At 38.4% G+C, this 16,651-nt stretch overlaps 1 protein-coding gene across 1 annotated transcript; it reads left to right on the top strand.

Moving 5' to 3' along the window:
• Positions 1-12,423: 12,423 nt before the first annotated feature.
• LOC149381055 (uncharacterized) lies at positions 12,424-16,620 on the top strand. The gene is made up of 7 exons (XM_089630147.1): positions 12,424-12,572; positions 12,767-13,014; positions 13,122-13,326; positions 13,409-13,499; positions 13,585-13,730; positions 14,781-15,517; positions 15,905-16,620. Exons 2-7 carry the CDS (start codon positions 12,780-12,782, stop codon positions 16,393-16,395), a joined length of 1,905 nt encoding a protein of 634 aa, XP_089486273.1. The 5' UTR covers positions 12,424-12,572; positions 12,767-12,779; the 3' UTR covers positions 16,396-16,620.
• Positions 16,621-16,651: the final 31 nt, after the last annotated feature.

Below are 16,651 nucleotides of genomic sequence, written 5' to 3' on the forward strand. Positions count from 1 at the left end.
CTAAGAAAAAGAGGGCTCTAGGAGAGGTACATGCTACTTCCTCCACCTCTGGATCTAAGAAGAGACCTCACAAGGCCGAGAAGAAGAACCAACCTAAGGTTCAAATGAAGAAGAAGACGCCAAAGGCTCCGAAGATGGACAAGTCTAACGACAAGTGCCACCACTGCAATGAGCCTGGTCACTGGCGTAGGAACTGTCCTGCCTACCTCAAAACCAAAGTAAAAGGTATTGTACTTATTACTGAAGCTTGTTTAGTGGCTGATAATGTATCATCGTGGATTATTGACTCCGCTGCTACTAACCATATTTGATGCTCCTTAACTGGTTTTAGGAAAAGCAAAAGCTTAGAGGATGGCGACTTTTGCTTCAAGTGGGGTGATGGGAGCGTGGTGTCTGCAAAGGCTGTGGGATCCGTGACGCTATCTTTTGAAGATCGCACTTTAAATTTGAATAATGTTTATTATGTTCCTTCCTTTGGGAAAAACCTAATATCTGTTGCTCAACTTTTAGAGCAAGATTATTATTTAAAGTTTATAAAGAATGGAATTCGTATTTCTTTTTCTAATTCTTTTGTCACTGATGCATGTATGAAGAATGGTCTTTTTTTACATTTATCCCACTCAACCTTCACTTTTAGACACCGAAATAGATAATGATCTAATTAGGGAGCCAAAGAGGATCAAACTTTCTGAATCCTCCGATCTAACAAAATCAACATACCTATGGCACTTAAGACTTGGTCATATCAGTCTAGATAGGATTAAGAGACTTGTGAGGGACGGTCCACTCTAAGCCTCTGCAATAGGTTCACTAGCTACTTGTGAATCCTGCATAGAAGGAAAAATGACTAAGCGACCTTTCTCCGATAAGGGTCGAAGAGCCACTGAGTTGCTGGAACTAGTACATTCTGATGTATGTGGTCCGTTCAGCCAACAGGCACGTGGAGGATACGAATACTTCGTTACCTTCACTGATGATTACTCGCGATATGGTTTTGTCTATTTGCTCAAACACAAATCCGAGACCTTTAACGTATTTAAGGTCTTTAGGGCTTTAGTGGAAAAGTAAACTGGCAAAGTGATCAAAACCCTTCGATCTGATCGAGGTGGTGAGTATATGTCTGGAGAGTTCGATGACTTTCTTAAAGAAAAAGGTATCGCTTCTCAGCTTACCGCACCTGGCACACCTCAACAAAACGGAGTGTCAGAGAGAAGGAACCGAACTCTTATGGAGATGGTTAGATCAATGATGAGTTACTCATCACTCCTTCTTTTCTTTTGGGGATATGCCCTCGAAACAGCCGCCTATATTCTGAACCAAGTTCCGTCCAAAACGGTTCCTGGTACTCCTTGTGAACGATGGACTGGCCGTAAAGTGAATCTTGGCCGCATCAAAATTTGGGGTTGCCTTGCACACGTGCTAAGGAAAAAGACTAGCAAGTTGGCTAGTAGGTCAGAATTGTGTCTGTTCGTTGGATATCCGAAGGAAACCAAGGGTTTTACTCTCTATAGTCCCGAGGACGATAAGACTTTCGTTAGCACGAATGCTCGTTTCCTTGAGGAGGACTTTATGAAGAATGCAAAACCTAGAAGCAAAATTGTGCTTGAAGAAAAGTTGGGTGAGGAAGCTTCTACCTCATCTGTAAGAACTGTTCTTACCCCAAGTGAAACACAACCTAACTCTTCAGAATCTCATCAAGTAGTACTTCGACGTAGTGGGAGGGCTACTCAAAAGCCTGACAGGTACATGTCCTATGGAGACTCTCTCGTAGCCGTCTCTGACATGGATGATCCTGTTTCCTATAGCCAAGCGATGGATTGTTCTGAATCAAACATTTGGCTTGACGCCATGAAAGTTGAGATGCACTCGATATATGTCAAAAAAGTCTGAAAACTTGTAGACCTTCCTGAAGGGATTAAACCCGTAGGGTGTAAGTGGATATACAAGAGAAAAGGGGTCCGGATGGGAACGTCGAGACGTTCAAAGCACGACTTGTGGCGAAGGGTTATACCCAACAAGAAGGGATTGACTATGAAGAAACCTTCTCGCCAGTCGCAATGCTTAAATCCATCCGCATACTCATATCCATAGCTGCAGCTCTCGACTATGAGATCTGGCAAATGGATGTCAAGACAGCCTTCCTGAATGGCAATCTTGACGAGCGCATTTACATGGCTGAACTAGACGGTTTCGTGGAAGAAGGTCAAGAGACCAAGGTTTGTGAGTTGCTTAAATCCTTTTATGGACTAAAGCAAGCATCTAGGTCATGGAATATTAGATTCGATGAAACTGTGAAAAGCTTCGGCTTTGAACAGTCAATAGATGAGCCTTGTGTTTACAAGTTAATACATGAAGGCAAAGTTGTGTTTCTGGTGCTATATGTCGATGATATACTACTCGTAGGTAATGACGTGGGTAAGTTATCTGAGGTTAAGGTCTGGCTAGCAAAGCAATTCGATATGAAGGATCTAGGAGAAGCCGCGTACATTCTGGGGATCCAAATCTTTAGAGATAGGAAAAACCGGACACTGTCGCTCTCTCAAGCATCTTATATTGATGATATACTACTCGTAGGTAATGACGTGGGTAAGTTATCTGAGGTTAAGGTCTGGCTAGCAAAGCAATTCGATATGAAGGATCTAGGAGAAGCCGCGTACATTCTGGGGATCTAAATCTTTCGAGATAGGAAAAACCGGACACTGTCGCTCTCTCAAGCATCTTATATTGATAAGGTGATGGATCGCTTCTCGATGCAAGACTCCAAGAAGGGCCAAACACCCTTTAGGCACGGAGTTTCACTCTCTAAGGACCAGTCTCCCAAGACTGCACAAGAGATTGAAGATATGAGGAAGATTCCTTACGCCTCTGCTGTAGGAAGCCTCATGTATGCTATGCTATGCACCAGACCTAACATCTGTTTCGTCGTTGGCGTAGTTAGCCATTTCCAATCCAACCCTGGACCCGAGCACTGGATTGCTGTTAAGCATGTTCTTAAGTATCTTCGAAGAACTAGGAACTTGATGCTTACATACTCAGGTACTGACCTGACTATGACAGGATATACCGACTTCGATTTTCAAGCGGATAAGGATTCCAGGAAATCCACTTCGGGATCTGTGTTCATCCTTTATGGTGGAGCCGTTGTGTGGAGGAGTATTAAGCAATATTGCATTGCTGACTCCACAATGGAAGCAGAATATGTGGCTGCTTGTGAAGCATCCAAAGAGGTTGTATGGCTTAGAAAATTCCTTAAGTATTTGGAAGTTGTTCCAAACGTCGACGAGCCCATGACCCTTTATTGTGATAATAGTGGGGTTGTCGCTAACTCAAAGGAACCTCGAAGCCATAAGCGCTCTAAGCATATTGAGAGGAAATACCATTTGATTCGAGAGATCGTGCAACGCGGAGACGTGGAAGTGAAGAAGATCTCAACGGTGGACAACCTAGCAGATCCACTCACCAAGGCCCTAGCGAACAAGGTCTTCGACCAACATCGAGAGGGATTAGGCATGAAGGACTACACACATCTTCTTTGAGTCAAGTGGGAGTTTGTTGTCAATGGTGCCTACAAGAAGAGTTGTAGTCTTTATTTTGTACATTTGATGTAATAAAGTCTCATGAAGACTCTTGCTTGTAATTGCTTATTCATTAATAAAAAGTTGAAACGTTCATTCATTTCTCCTTGTCTGTTTGAAGCTTTATGATAAAACATTAGTCTTTAGTCCATAAACAAACTAAACAACTTACGAAGAGACAAATGTAGATTTGCATGAACAAACTCTTCGCAGTTTGCTTAAAACGATATATTCGCAATCTAAGGGTCAAAGGACTATTGACCTCAGTATGATTGTTAGAAGAATCTATGATGTCTGGTTATGAGGCATTGAGAGTTGGAGACTCTATAGTTCTTCTAGGTATCTTCCGAAGGTACTGAATTGACCAGTGCACTTCTAGAGACAAGATAAGAACAAACCATTTAACCTCTTATGTCTCAAATTCACTACGTATGAATTGCATCGTGCTTACCTTAATCCTGAAATGAGACATGTCATTTCACACCTTATGTATTCTCATTTGAGAAAGTCAGAGTTCGGACTCACTATGTGATTCCGAACAAGGCCTATTGGTGAAATACTAAGTTGTGAGAATGTCATGAGTAACTTTGTGAAGTTCTCATAGATATGGAATTCATGTACAAGATTGCTGAAATGCAATGTATATCACCTCATGCTTTGTTCGTTGGAATGTGAATAAATGAACTGGCCAGTGTCCAAATTGAGTCTTGACTCTTTTGGATGAAACAATGTGACTTGTTAGCTCCTCGTCAATACATTGTTTCTAACTTATTCACAAGCTACAAAGGAGTTGAGGAAATAACAGCTGGAAGGGTAAAATGGTAATTTTGTAAATCCCGACTAGCTGATGATATTCATGAAGGGTAAACACTGATAATATTCTGTGGATCCAGTCATTACAATTAGGTTGAATTCTTGAGTAGAAAATAAATTCATTTGGACCGAGAGATTTTCAGTGTCAACTCTTTAGTGGAGTCAGTTGACATTAAGCTAAACTTGGAAAAGGTTTGTGAACTTTTGAGTCCAAGTGTTTAGCTCAAGCTTTGTTCATTTGGATCCATGAGGTCACTGTCACGAATCACATCGAGTAGAAATAGTTTAACTAGAAGCTAAGTCAAAACAAAACGAGACAAGTTTTACGAAAATTGTCAAAAAATGTATTTTTGTCTTTTGAGACATAGGATGAAATGAATGTCAATAAATTTTTTGACAATGTCATTTAATGACATATATCACTCGGCCAATATTAGTCTTATTGGGCCTTGTGGATTAATTTCATTTCATAAGAATTTTTATTGAAAATTCTTAATGGGCCTTTTTCATGTTGTCATGAACAAGTGGAAAAGCTTCTAGAAGCCCTTTCTAGAAGCATGTTGGGCGCCTACTACCCAAGAGAAAGAGAGAATATTTTGTGCATAAATGTATCAAGATACTTGCCAAAAGAAAAAGATGAAACAAATTTCCTCAAAGAGGCAAGAGGGAATTCGGCCATATGGGTCAAGGGAGAAGCAAATAAAAGAGGAAACAAATTCAAGGACTTGCTTGGCAAGTCTTGGCCGTGTGACTCTATGAAGGAAAATGGGAAATTGACTCATGAATATGTGATATTCTATAGAAGAGGAAACTACCTTATTGAAGGTGAGACCTCTCATATAAATAGGAGCCTCATTCCACACATTTCAATCATCCAAGTTTTAGAGATTTGAGAGACTCTCTCTCTAGAACCTTGGCCACCCCTCTCCTCTCTCTCTCTCTATTCAATTTCGGTTTTTTGTTTTGGCACCTAGGTCCTCATTTGACCTAGTGTTTAGCTCTTCGACTTCAAGACTCGTTCTTAAGTCGTAGTGTTTAAAAGTGCTCACACACTAATTCCTTTTTATCTTGAGTGATTTAGTGATAGAAACTTTCGTGGTTGCTCGAGTTAACGAGGAAAGGAAGAGAGACGTGCTGCGAGGGAGATGAACATTGCAACCTTTTCCAAAGGCTTCTCAACGTTCAAGGTTCTAAGAAGGTTAGTAATCTTTAATGCTCATATTAGTTTTTATTTACATGTGCTTGCTCTTTGTCTAGGTTAATAAAAACGTTTTACTTGAAAAATAAAATTTTTAAAATTTCGCCGCTTACCGAAGCGTTAAACTTTTTCTTAAACCCTAGATCAATTCCAACATGACCCTGCCATGCGGCAGGTTGGCCATACGATAAGGGCATGGGAAGGATCTTTCTGTACGGGTTGGCTGTACGGCAGGGGCAAGGCATCAACCTTGCCGTACCACAAGTTGGCCATACGACAATCGCAGGGGCGAGGCCCGGCAAGGCAGGGGCAGTGTTGAGCAAGGCGAGGCAGGTCGAGAACAAGGTTAAGCGTGTCGAGAGCAATTTTGAGCATGTCAAGGTAGGGTTGAGCACGTCGAGGCGAGTCACGTCGAGGACAAGGTTGGACTAGATGTTTTGATATTGGGCTAGACCTCGATCGTGCTTTGGGTCGTAATACACCATGTTTAAGGCCAAAATGTATTTTATTGGGAGGACAAAGTCCTAAAACAACAATATGAATGCAAATCCTACAAATGTGTTTGCGATCAAGTTTTCATTATTTTTAAGGAATTTTGTACAAGTTTGTGATTTAACTAGTATTTGGTTTTATCAATTTACTTTCATTTCATTTGTATGCTTTATAATAAATATATAATAACACATGTTAAAGTATCATGGTTCCATCTTAAAATTAATTGACAGCTGGAGTAACTTATGACTTTTATAAGGAGCAAAAAGCATACTTCCACAGTCAATGTGGAACTTCTTGATTCACCTCACTCACTCTCGGGTTGAACAATTGGAACGTGAAGTTTGTAAAAATGGGTGGCCTAATATCGAGAATAGGTTTGACTCTGATATCATATTAAAGTATCATGTGTTTCATCTTAAAATTAATTGACAATAAAAGGAGTAACCCTATATGAACACAAACTTTCTGGTAACAAATTCTCATGAAATGCTAAATTAATGTAAGAAAGTTGTAACTTACTAGGCCATTGCAAACATCACGTTTAAGATATCTTCAACATTTGGAAACTTATTAAAAAATAGTCAAACATATGAGGTGCAACATTCGTCACTCTTTCTCTCTCAAATAATTTTTTTTTTCTCACCAAAACTTCAAAAATCAATATCTTCCTCATATGAACTCGAAATTGAGTGATTCTAAATCCTATGGATTTGTGACGAGGAGACTTCAAAATTAGACTTATTGTGCTGGATGAAAAATCTTGTCTACTACTTGTTGATGTCGATTTCGAGATCATCAGAAATCGCAATACGCATTCGGATCCCTCGTCCATTTTTTCGTTTGGGGTCCTCCCTCCTTGCTTTCATCTCCAATGTTGAAAGTGAAACCAGGTAGAGCATGTTGCTTCCTGACTTGCGGTCCGGCGTCTTGGGGACTGACCTTTCGGGGGTTGTTTTCACTGTTTCATGTCGTACCCAGGTGTTCGAGTGTGGCTTCTTTTCGACCGTATGCTTTTTGGCCAAAGAGGTGAGTTCCTCTTCTGCTCTAGCATAGTTTGCAACCCTATAGATGGCATCTTCTAAAGTGGGGGGTCGGTTGACGGTCATCTCTAACCTGAATCTTGATTCGTGCCATAGTCCGTTCTTGACCACAACAACTTCGGTCGAAGTCACAACCATCACACCACTGCACACGGGACTTCGTTGTTCTCAGAGTGACGAACCCAGCATGGCTGAATTTGAAAAATTTAAAGAGTCTATGGTAGTTGAACTGAGGGCTGTCCATTCAAAGTTCCATAGTGCGACCAGTTCGTCCCTTTAAATAGACCGACTCGTCGCCGAAATAGGAAGGACTCTATTCGCTAAAAACATTATCGACGTTTCATTGGCGACGCCGGGAAAGTTTGCCTCTCGCGCTACAATGGCACCTCGAACCTGAATGCCTATATTCTATCCTTTATAATAGCTATGGGACGAGTCATGCTGACAGAGATAGAGCAAGAAGCAGGTTACTGCCAATTGTTCGCAGAAAGCCTATTTGGATCCGTTTTAGAGTGGTTTTCCAGACTGGAGTCAAACTCTATTGATAGTTTCGCGAAACTATCTACAGTATTCCTGAAACATTACTCGATGTTCGTCGAGTACGAACTAACGATGGCAGACCTATGGGAGTCCAGCAAAAAAGAAAGTGAACTCTTGAAGGAATTTATGGTCCGTTACAAGGAGGTACTATCCAAAATATCGAACGTCGACCCTGAATCTGCCATGACAGCTGGCGGCGGATGTTTGCGAGGTCACTGAGGGACGACGTCCGGAGTTCGCTGGGAAGGGCCCGAAGGGTGCTCCTGCCGGCGGGGGCAACCCGATCGGATCATTTTGAGCCTCCGGGGCAGCCTCATCTGAAGTCCCGCCGAGCTGGAAGCTCGGACAGGGGGTCTGGTCTAACCCTCGGGAGATCTGAATCTCAGTAAAGTCCAGTTGGATGCCTGGAGGGATTTTCTCTCCTGATTCATAATGAGTCGGGGTGGAAGACATGATATTTCTTTTTTGGCAGAGCTGTTTCTTTCGATGTTGGTCTTTTTGAAGCTTCCCACAGACGGCGCCAAATTGTTGATGTCGATTTCGGGATCGTCAACAATCACAAATAAATATACAATATATTTGTTTGATTTAATAATAGGTCTTAGAAGACTTCGTATAAGAAACAAAAATATAATCTCGATTTAATTCAAAAGCGAAATATAAAAGAAATGAGCTTTATTAATAATGATCATTTACAAGGGACGAAGTGCCGAGCTCAAGAAGGCGAACTGAACAAAAGACTGAGAGAATAAAAAAAAAATGAGAGACAGAGTGAAAGCTTGTGTGTGCGGAAATGAATACAATAGTCGTTATTTATAGGCGAAGAAATGATCATCTCTTGGACACGTGTTGATCAGCTCGTCCTCGCCACATCGCAGAATGGTCAAGTCTTAGATCCGATCTTCTCGGCGAGGTTTCAGCTTGACTACGACTTCGTTCCTTGATTGGACCAACGCGGGCGATTTGTTCTTCTTTCAGTGAGCTGGGCTTGGGCTTTTTGCTTAGAGCTGGACTGAATCACTTATTAGGATTTGCTACAAATCTACAATACCTTTAATGTAACGGTGAAGATAATTGATAATCCATCGAATTTCCAACCTCAAACTACTTGTGTAAATACGTAATTCAATATTTTCTAACATAATCAGTTGCTACAAATGAGATAACAAACGTCTAAATCTATAACTAGCTATGATAATTTCAATCCTATCTTCCCACGTAATTGTGTAAGTCTTGACAGCCTAATGCGTAAAATGCGGACTCCTATTTGGTATACATTTTTCTCTGAATGGATTTGACGAACATTTAGTTACTACTTTCTTTATTTAAATTCGCTATCTATATAAGTAGAAAGAAAAAAATATCAGGATCTCACAATCAAATCAAGGCCAAATCTTGAAACCAAAATATATCGTAATCCATTTAAATCATAACAGGCGTGCCATCCAATTTGCTTTACTTTTTCTGATCTTAAAAGGTAAAGTCCTTGGTGATCTCTTATTGTCATTATTCTTGTCGTTCTTTTTGTTTCTTCTTTCATTTTTACTTACGAGTAGAAACGTAATAGAGTCTAGAGACCATTTGTTTTTTGTTTTAGATCTGATGCTAAATAATAAAAGAAGGAAAAGTTATTAGTCAAATGGTTTCATAAAAAGAAAAATTATACAAAATAGTTATTTGAAATTAATTAATAAAATAATTAAAATTTTAAATTTTTAGCAAAATAGCTAATATTATGTTGTCGAAATTTTTTTGACACAAAGATTAAAAAAATTATGACTATTTATTAATAGCCTGTCACTTTTAAAAAAATCAATCTTATGTTAAAAAATCATGAAACCTGATTATTGCACATTTTTAAAGAACCCATCCATTCACGACTACTTTTTTTAGGAGAGCATAGTTAACCAATTACATAAAAACATATATATACATATATATATATATATATATATATACAAATAAGTACATACTGTACCACACAAACACATCTCAAAATTAAATAAATATGGACAACATGTCCTACGAGATTCGATCACGCGTCCTATCTGTAGGAAAAAAAGTGGTATTATCACTTAGTCCAAACAAATTTGGGTCAATTCACGATGACTTTGTTTAAGTTGCAAGACATGTATTTGTCAAATGGAGAAGGTTCAATTCATATGATCTATAAAAAAAAAAAAAACAAAAACAAAAAAAAAAACAAAAACAAAAACAAAAACAAAAACAAAACAAAACATGTTCAAGCTTGAATGTTAGATCATGTAATTGAAATTATAATGCGTGTTTAAATGTCAAATATATTATAGGAAAAATTAATATTTTAATAATAGTCATCTAATTCAAGAAAGGACAGTTCTTTAAAAGGATTTTATTTCATAATATAGTCTAAATATAAGAATTGATATTCTAATAATAAATGGTTACGAATCTTTTCCTATTAAGTTATAATCTTAATTTCTTTTTTTTTATATATAAAAAGAGTAACCTTACATTTAACCTTTTAAAGATTTTAAAAATCTTGTAAGAATTTGATTGTCTTAAACCAAAACTTTATGAAGAGTTAACTCTATAATATTATCCATGGCTTGATTAAGTAGGCAACTCATTATGCAACATGTAAAATTAAAGGACTAGTGTTTTCAACATGTAATATTTTTACAATAATAGGTGTTTTTCAAATTGTACATACTAATTTCTTTACAAATGAAACTGAAAACATTTTCAATAAACAAGGCTAAATAAATAAAGTATAAAATAGTAAACACGCTTTTTTTAAATGCTATAAAATTAAGAAAATAACATTTACAACTTGAAAATAACTACTTTTCCTTATAAAAAATAAATAAATAAATAAACTATTTTTGTGATAAAACTCTAAACACACTTTTTTTGTACAACTAATGTCAAAATAGTACAATCACATACAATTTTTATTTATATTTTTATCATTTATTCTAGTCTTTATTTTATACATAAGGCTAGGACTTGATAGAAGAAATTTTGTACTATTTCTATGTTACGCATGCATTATTCAATTTAAAAGGACGTTATTTTTATTTTTAGATCAACTTTCAAATCTGTTTAAAAAAAATCTAACTTTCAAATGGATATATGCTTATTCTCTTCATTTTCTAGCCGTTAACCGTAGAGCAGGAAAAAAAAGAGTACGGAATAAATAAAAGTCTGCAAGCCCTAGACTCCGAGCCAAAAAAAATGTCTTTCTCGAATACTTGGCATTTTTTTTTTTTTTTTGGAGGTAGCATTTCTTTTTTTAAAGAGCGAAAAAATGAAGAGGAAAGCTAAAAACATTATTGAGATTAGTCGGCAACGGTAATATGTTGACTAATTTTTAAATTAGGCAATCGAACGTCTCATAAACTGACCCCACATCTGTCCACAGCTTTTATATAGTAAGCCGTGCCATATCAGCTCTTCTTGTAATCTACAATGATCCGTAAATTCTAGCAAAGCAATAAGGTATCAATAATTTGCGGAATATATGGCTAATATATCTGTCACGACTCACAACTTTCAAGTATATACTTGACTTCGATCATAAAATAAAGATAAAAGGTGATTAAATTCTGTAAGCAAGTTGAGTAACTAGATAAAGAATTCGGATATTAGGTCACAGCATACATATATATATGTTCCTTAAAAAACATTTAATATGCAAGGATATATTTACATTCTCTTTAAAAATGCATATTGAATTTTAATTTTTTTTTTTAAATATGGTTTATTATTTGTAATTTCTGAAAATAATTGAAGTAATATCTTTTTATATTATATAATATTCCTAAGAATCAATTATCAAAAGATTTACAATTATATATAAAATAACATAAAATGATGCTAATTAGACTTACCTCATATAAGGAACGAGGTTGATTTGATTTGTAGTAGCGTAAAAATATCTAAATTTTAAGTTTAATTTTAATTTGTTAAGTTTATAAATGTTCAATATAATTTATTTTAAAGAAAATGTCTAATTTGATATATTAATCATTACAAAATATGTTACGGTCAGAAATTTTAAGCATTGCTCTTTAGATGTAGGGCCATAAATTTAAATGAATTCAATAATATATATATATATATATATATATATATATATATATATATATATATATATATTCTCACAATACTCATTATTGTGTTGGCACGTCACTTAGACGCATCTTTGAACATCATTCTTATTTTCAAATCTTAAATATGAGCTTATTATATCATAGTATTGTGCAATTTTTAACTTCTTATCCTTTTGTCTTAAAGATAGATATTCGAGCGAATTTTTTTTTTTTCTCTTTGATCGGGTTTTTAAAAAAAAAAAAAAATTTGTCATCAACTAAAGAAAGCCTGTTAAATCCCAAACAGAAGATTATGATGGATTTTGTTTTAACGATTATCTCAAGTATATATACCAGCATTGAAGAAGAGTATATTATCAAAATACTGGTTTTAAATTTTACAGTTGAATAATCTTTTATGAATTATTATAATAAGATAAGATACAACATTAATAGGCGAATTTAATTACAAGATTTTATTGCTGGAAATGCCATCTATTGTGAGGCACGCACGTAATAAATTCAATTTGCATCTCATCTCATCTCAGGCCAAAAAAAATAAAACTATTATATAAATAAACCAGTAATGTAAACAACAAACCAATGGAGGAGTATTTCAAATAAAATAATAGTACGAAAAAAAACAAGAACGTCCGTGTCCGTCTATATAAATTGACGACCAACCCGGTGAGTTCATACTCTGATACTAAACCTGCTCTCTCTCTCTCTCTCTCTCTCTCCAACACCCTTTTCGAAATAAAGAGAGAAGAGACAGAGAAGTCAGAATTCTCATATACAAACATCAACAAAATTACATAGAAACCTGCTCGAAGAAAGGGTCAGTTCGTTTCATTTAACCAAAAGTTCAAAGCTCAAACCTTTATTTGTTACTTTCTTTTCCTTTTTTCCGAGTGATGTGAACACACACACTCTCTCTCTCTCTCACCAATCCCTTACTATTCTTCATTCAAGCCATCATTCATATCATATCACACTAACTCGTTGCTTTGGTTTGGTTTTGAAACGCATCAGTTTTGATCCGAAAATGGGAAGTTTAGGCAGACCCATGTTGGGTTTGGTTGTAGCGGCGTTACTACTATGCTTTTCATCATCATCAGAGGCCAAAACCCAAACCCCGAAATACAAAGACCCAAAACAACCATTGAACGCCAGAATCAAAGACCTGATGGGAAGAATGACTCTTGAAGAGAAGATAGGCCAGATGATCCAAGTCGAACGCTCTGTCGCCACCCTAGAAAACATGAAGAAGTACTTCATCGGTAATCAACCAAAATAACAAAAACAAAAATATTCCATGAGTCATTTTGATCTTACTTTCTTCTTTCTTGTGGATTTTGATCAATTTTTGTTGTTATCAACTGAACAGGGAGTGTTCTGAGTGGCGGTGGTAGTGTCCCAGCTCCGAAAGCGACGGCAGAGACGTGGGTGAACGCGGTGAACGAGATCCAAAAGGCCTCTCTCTCAACTCGCCTTGGGATTCCCATGATCTACGGCATCGACGCTGTTCACGGCCACAACAACGTCTACAATGCCACCATTTTCCCTCACAATGTCGGCCTCGGTGTCACCAGGCAAGTCTTATGATCATCAAAACCCACATTAGTGTATATATGTGTGTGTCTGTGTGCTTATGTTGGGTGTGTTTTGCTCCAGAGATCCTCAACTGATAAAGAAGATCGGAGCAGCGACGGCGCTGGAAGTCAGGGCTACCGGGATCCCCTACGCCTTTGCCCCGTGTATCGCGGTAAGAGCTTTCTTTCTTTGTACGGAAGAAGAGAATGAATGGTTTGAGATTTGAGAGAGTGTGTGTTTTTGAATGGAATGGACAGGTGTGTAGAGACCCGAGATGGGGTCGGTGCTACGAGAGCTACAGCGAGGACCGTCGGATCGTCCAAGCCATGACCGAGATCATTCCCGGCTTGCAAGGAGATTTGCCTCTCAACTCTCGCAAGGGCGTGCCTTTCGTCGCCGGAAAGTAAGATTTCTTTTTTTTTTTCTTTCTATTAAAATTCCTTGATTTGAAATCAAACTTTGTCACAAACCTGAAAAAAGAATGAACGGCGTGTTTTCATGTAAGTTGTAACCAACTATTTTGGCGTTGAACATGTGACAGCTACATGTGATTAATTTAATGAATGTCAATTATCTTTGTTTTGGATTTCCATAAAGAGTTAACTTGTGAAAGCATAACATCTTTTTGATATTTTTGGTCCTTTTTTTAAAATAAAAAAAAAAAAAAAGACTCACTCATGTATGAAGACAGGCTTAAGTGGTGGACCACTCTGCCCTTTTTTTGGCCATTACATTTAATAAATGTGAAGCTGTCAATAATAATAAGCTACCCATGTTGGTTCATAGTACATTCATTAGGTGGTAGTGTTTTGGTAAGTAAAATGCAGAACATGAGCTCTCCACTAATTCATTTGATTAGTCGATTCACCATTGTCGTCCTATAATGTAACAAAACCAAAAAAAAATGTGGTCGAGTTCTCTGTACTAACATGTATTTTGTATCAACATTTATTTAATTTATTAAGTAGGAAGATCTGTGGAAGAAATAAATATTTTATAACATTTGGGAAGATTATTAAACTTAGGGTTGGTCGGACTGTTCACGTGATCCTAGTCCTTATAAATAATATAAAAAATGAATATAATTGAAAAATAAATTCCCCTCCAGGATATACCTACATTGCTTGCTTAAAAATCTTCCTAACGTGCTATTTTTCTTCACATGCTACAAAATTTTTCTCGTGTTTGTTGCTACTATGTTCAATTTTGATGCCTAAAAATCTAAGATATATCTTGTTTTCTCTCTCACACACAAACTTATCCCATTGGGTATCAATATATTTATGTAATTTATATAGTAGGTAGATCTAAGCAAGTACAGGTAATTGATAATGAAATAAACATGGGTCTGACAATAATAAAGAGCGAATTGAATTTTAAAAAATGTTTCCCTCCACTCCACGGCATTGCTTGAGCTAGAATCTTCCTCATGAATTGTCTTTTTCGGGAACAGAGAAAAAGTGGCGGCTTGTGCGAAGCACTTTGTCGGGGACGGAGGGACGAACAAGGGAATCAACGAGAACAACACGGTGATCGACTGGGACGGCCTCCGAAGCATCCACATGCCGGCCTATTTCAACTCGGTGAGCAAAGGAGTCGCCACAGTCATGGTCTCGTACTCGAGCTGGAACGGCCTCAAAATGCACGCCAACAAAGAGCTCGTCACCGGATTCCTCAAAAACAAGCTCAAGTTCAGGGGCTTCGTGATATCGGACTGGGAAGGGATCGACAGGATCACGTCCCCGCCGCACGCAAACTACTCGTACTCGGTCCTGTCCGGGGTCGGGGCCGGGATCGACATGATCATGGTCCCTTACAACTTCACGGAGTTCATCGACATCTTGACTTCCCAGGTGAAGAGCAAGGCGATCCCGATGAGCAGGATCGACGACGCCGTGAAGAGAATCCTGAGGGTGAAATTCGTGATGGGTCTGTTCGAGAGCCCTATTTCTGACCTCTCGCTCGCCCACCACCTCGGAAGCAGCGAGCACCGCCAGCTCGCCAGGGAAGCGGTGCGCAAATCCCTGGTGCTCCTCAAGAACGGAAAATCCGAGAAATATCCGTTGCTTCCGCTCTCCAAGAAAGCTCCGAAGATCCTCGTGGCCGGAAGCCACGCCGACAACTTGGGCTTCCAGTGCGGAGGATGGACTATCACGTGGCAGGGACAGAGCGGGAACGACCTTACTCAAGGTACCGTATCACACAAGTTACCTAACATACTAAATTTGGGACCAAATTGTCCCTAATTTCAATTTTTTTTTCTTGTGTTTTAGAATATATTTAGACGGATATAAGAGCGTGGTGTTCGAATAACAGTTACCTAAATAGACTATTGACCCATTTTCGAAATATTAACTACAAATATTTTCATTTTCAACTCTATTTTTACTCACGCTTCCTTTTTTTTTTCCAGATACTTTGATACAATATACAAGCTTGATGTTCGAACTATTACCTAAAAATAGACTTTAGACTCATTTTCGGATCAAAATACCGAAACTTCACGTACTTCGATTTTACAATGTTTTTGTGGAATGCCCTTGACTTCAATTACTTCATTTTTGACACGACGAACAGGGACGACGATCCTGAAGGCGGTTCAGAGCGCAGTGGACAAGTCGACGCAAGTGGTGTTCAACCAAGAGCCGGACGAGGGGTTCGTGAAGTCAAACAAATTCTCGTACGCGATCGTGGTGGTGGGAGAGGTGCCGTACGCAGAGACGTTCGGGGACAGCATGAATCTGACGATAGCGGAGCCGGGCCTCAAGACCATTAAGAGCGTCTGCGGAGCCGTCAAGTGCGTGGTCGTGGTCGTCTCGGGGCGCCCCGTTGTAGTGCAGCCCTACCTGGCCGGGATGGACGCCCTCGTGGCCGCCTGGCTCCCCGGCACCGAAGGCCAAGGCGTGACCGACCTCCTCTTCGGAGACTACGGCTTCACCGGAAAGCTCGCCAGGACGTGGTTCAAGTCCCCCGACCAGCTTCCCATGAACGTCGGAGACAAGCATTACGACCCTCTCTTTCCCTTCGGCTTCGGATTGACCACCAAGCCCCTCGGAGTAGCGCAATGAATCCAATGATATGTTATGTTAAGTTATATATGAATGTGTATCTCTTGTCTGTGTTTTGGTCATTCTTATGGGATGTGTAAGAGTGACGATTAGGCTTAGCATTTCTACAACCGGCTCGTTCCTGAAACTTTCAAAGTGGAATTACTAAAATTATTTTATCTAGTCTTTTTTATTCGAGGATTTTGTGGTGCTCTGCTACTTAATTTTGATACCAGCTTTTTAGCCTTTGCCTTTCCCTAGGAAGGATATATCCTCT

The sequence above is a fragment of the Urtica dioica genome, chromosome 11 (assembly GCF_054948205.1).
Source record: "Urtica dioica subsp. dioica isolate 48M chromosome 11, U.dioica_male_clone48M_v1_H2, whole genome shotgun sequence".
NCBI lineage: Eukaryota > Viridiplantae > Streptophyta > Magnoliopsida > Rosales > Urticaceae > Urtica > Urtica dioica.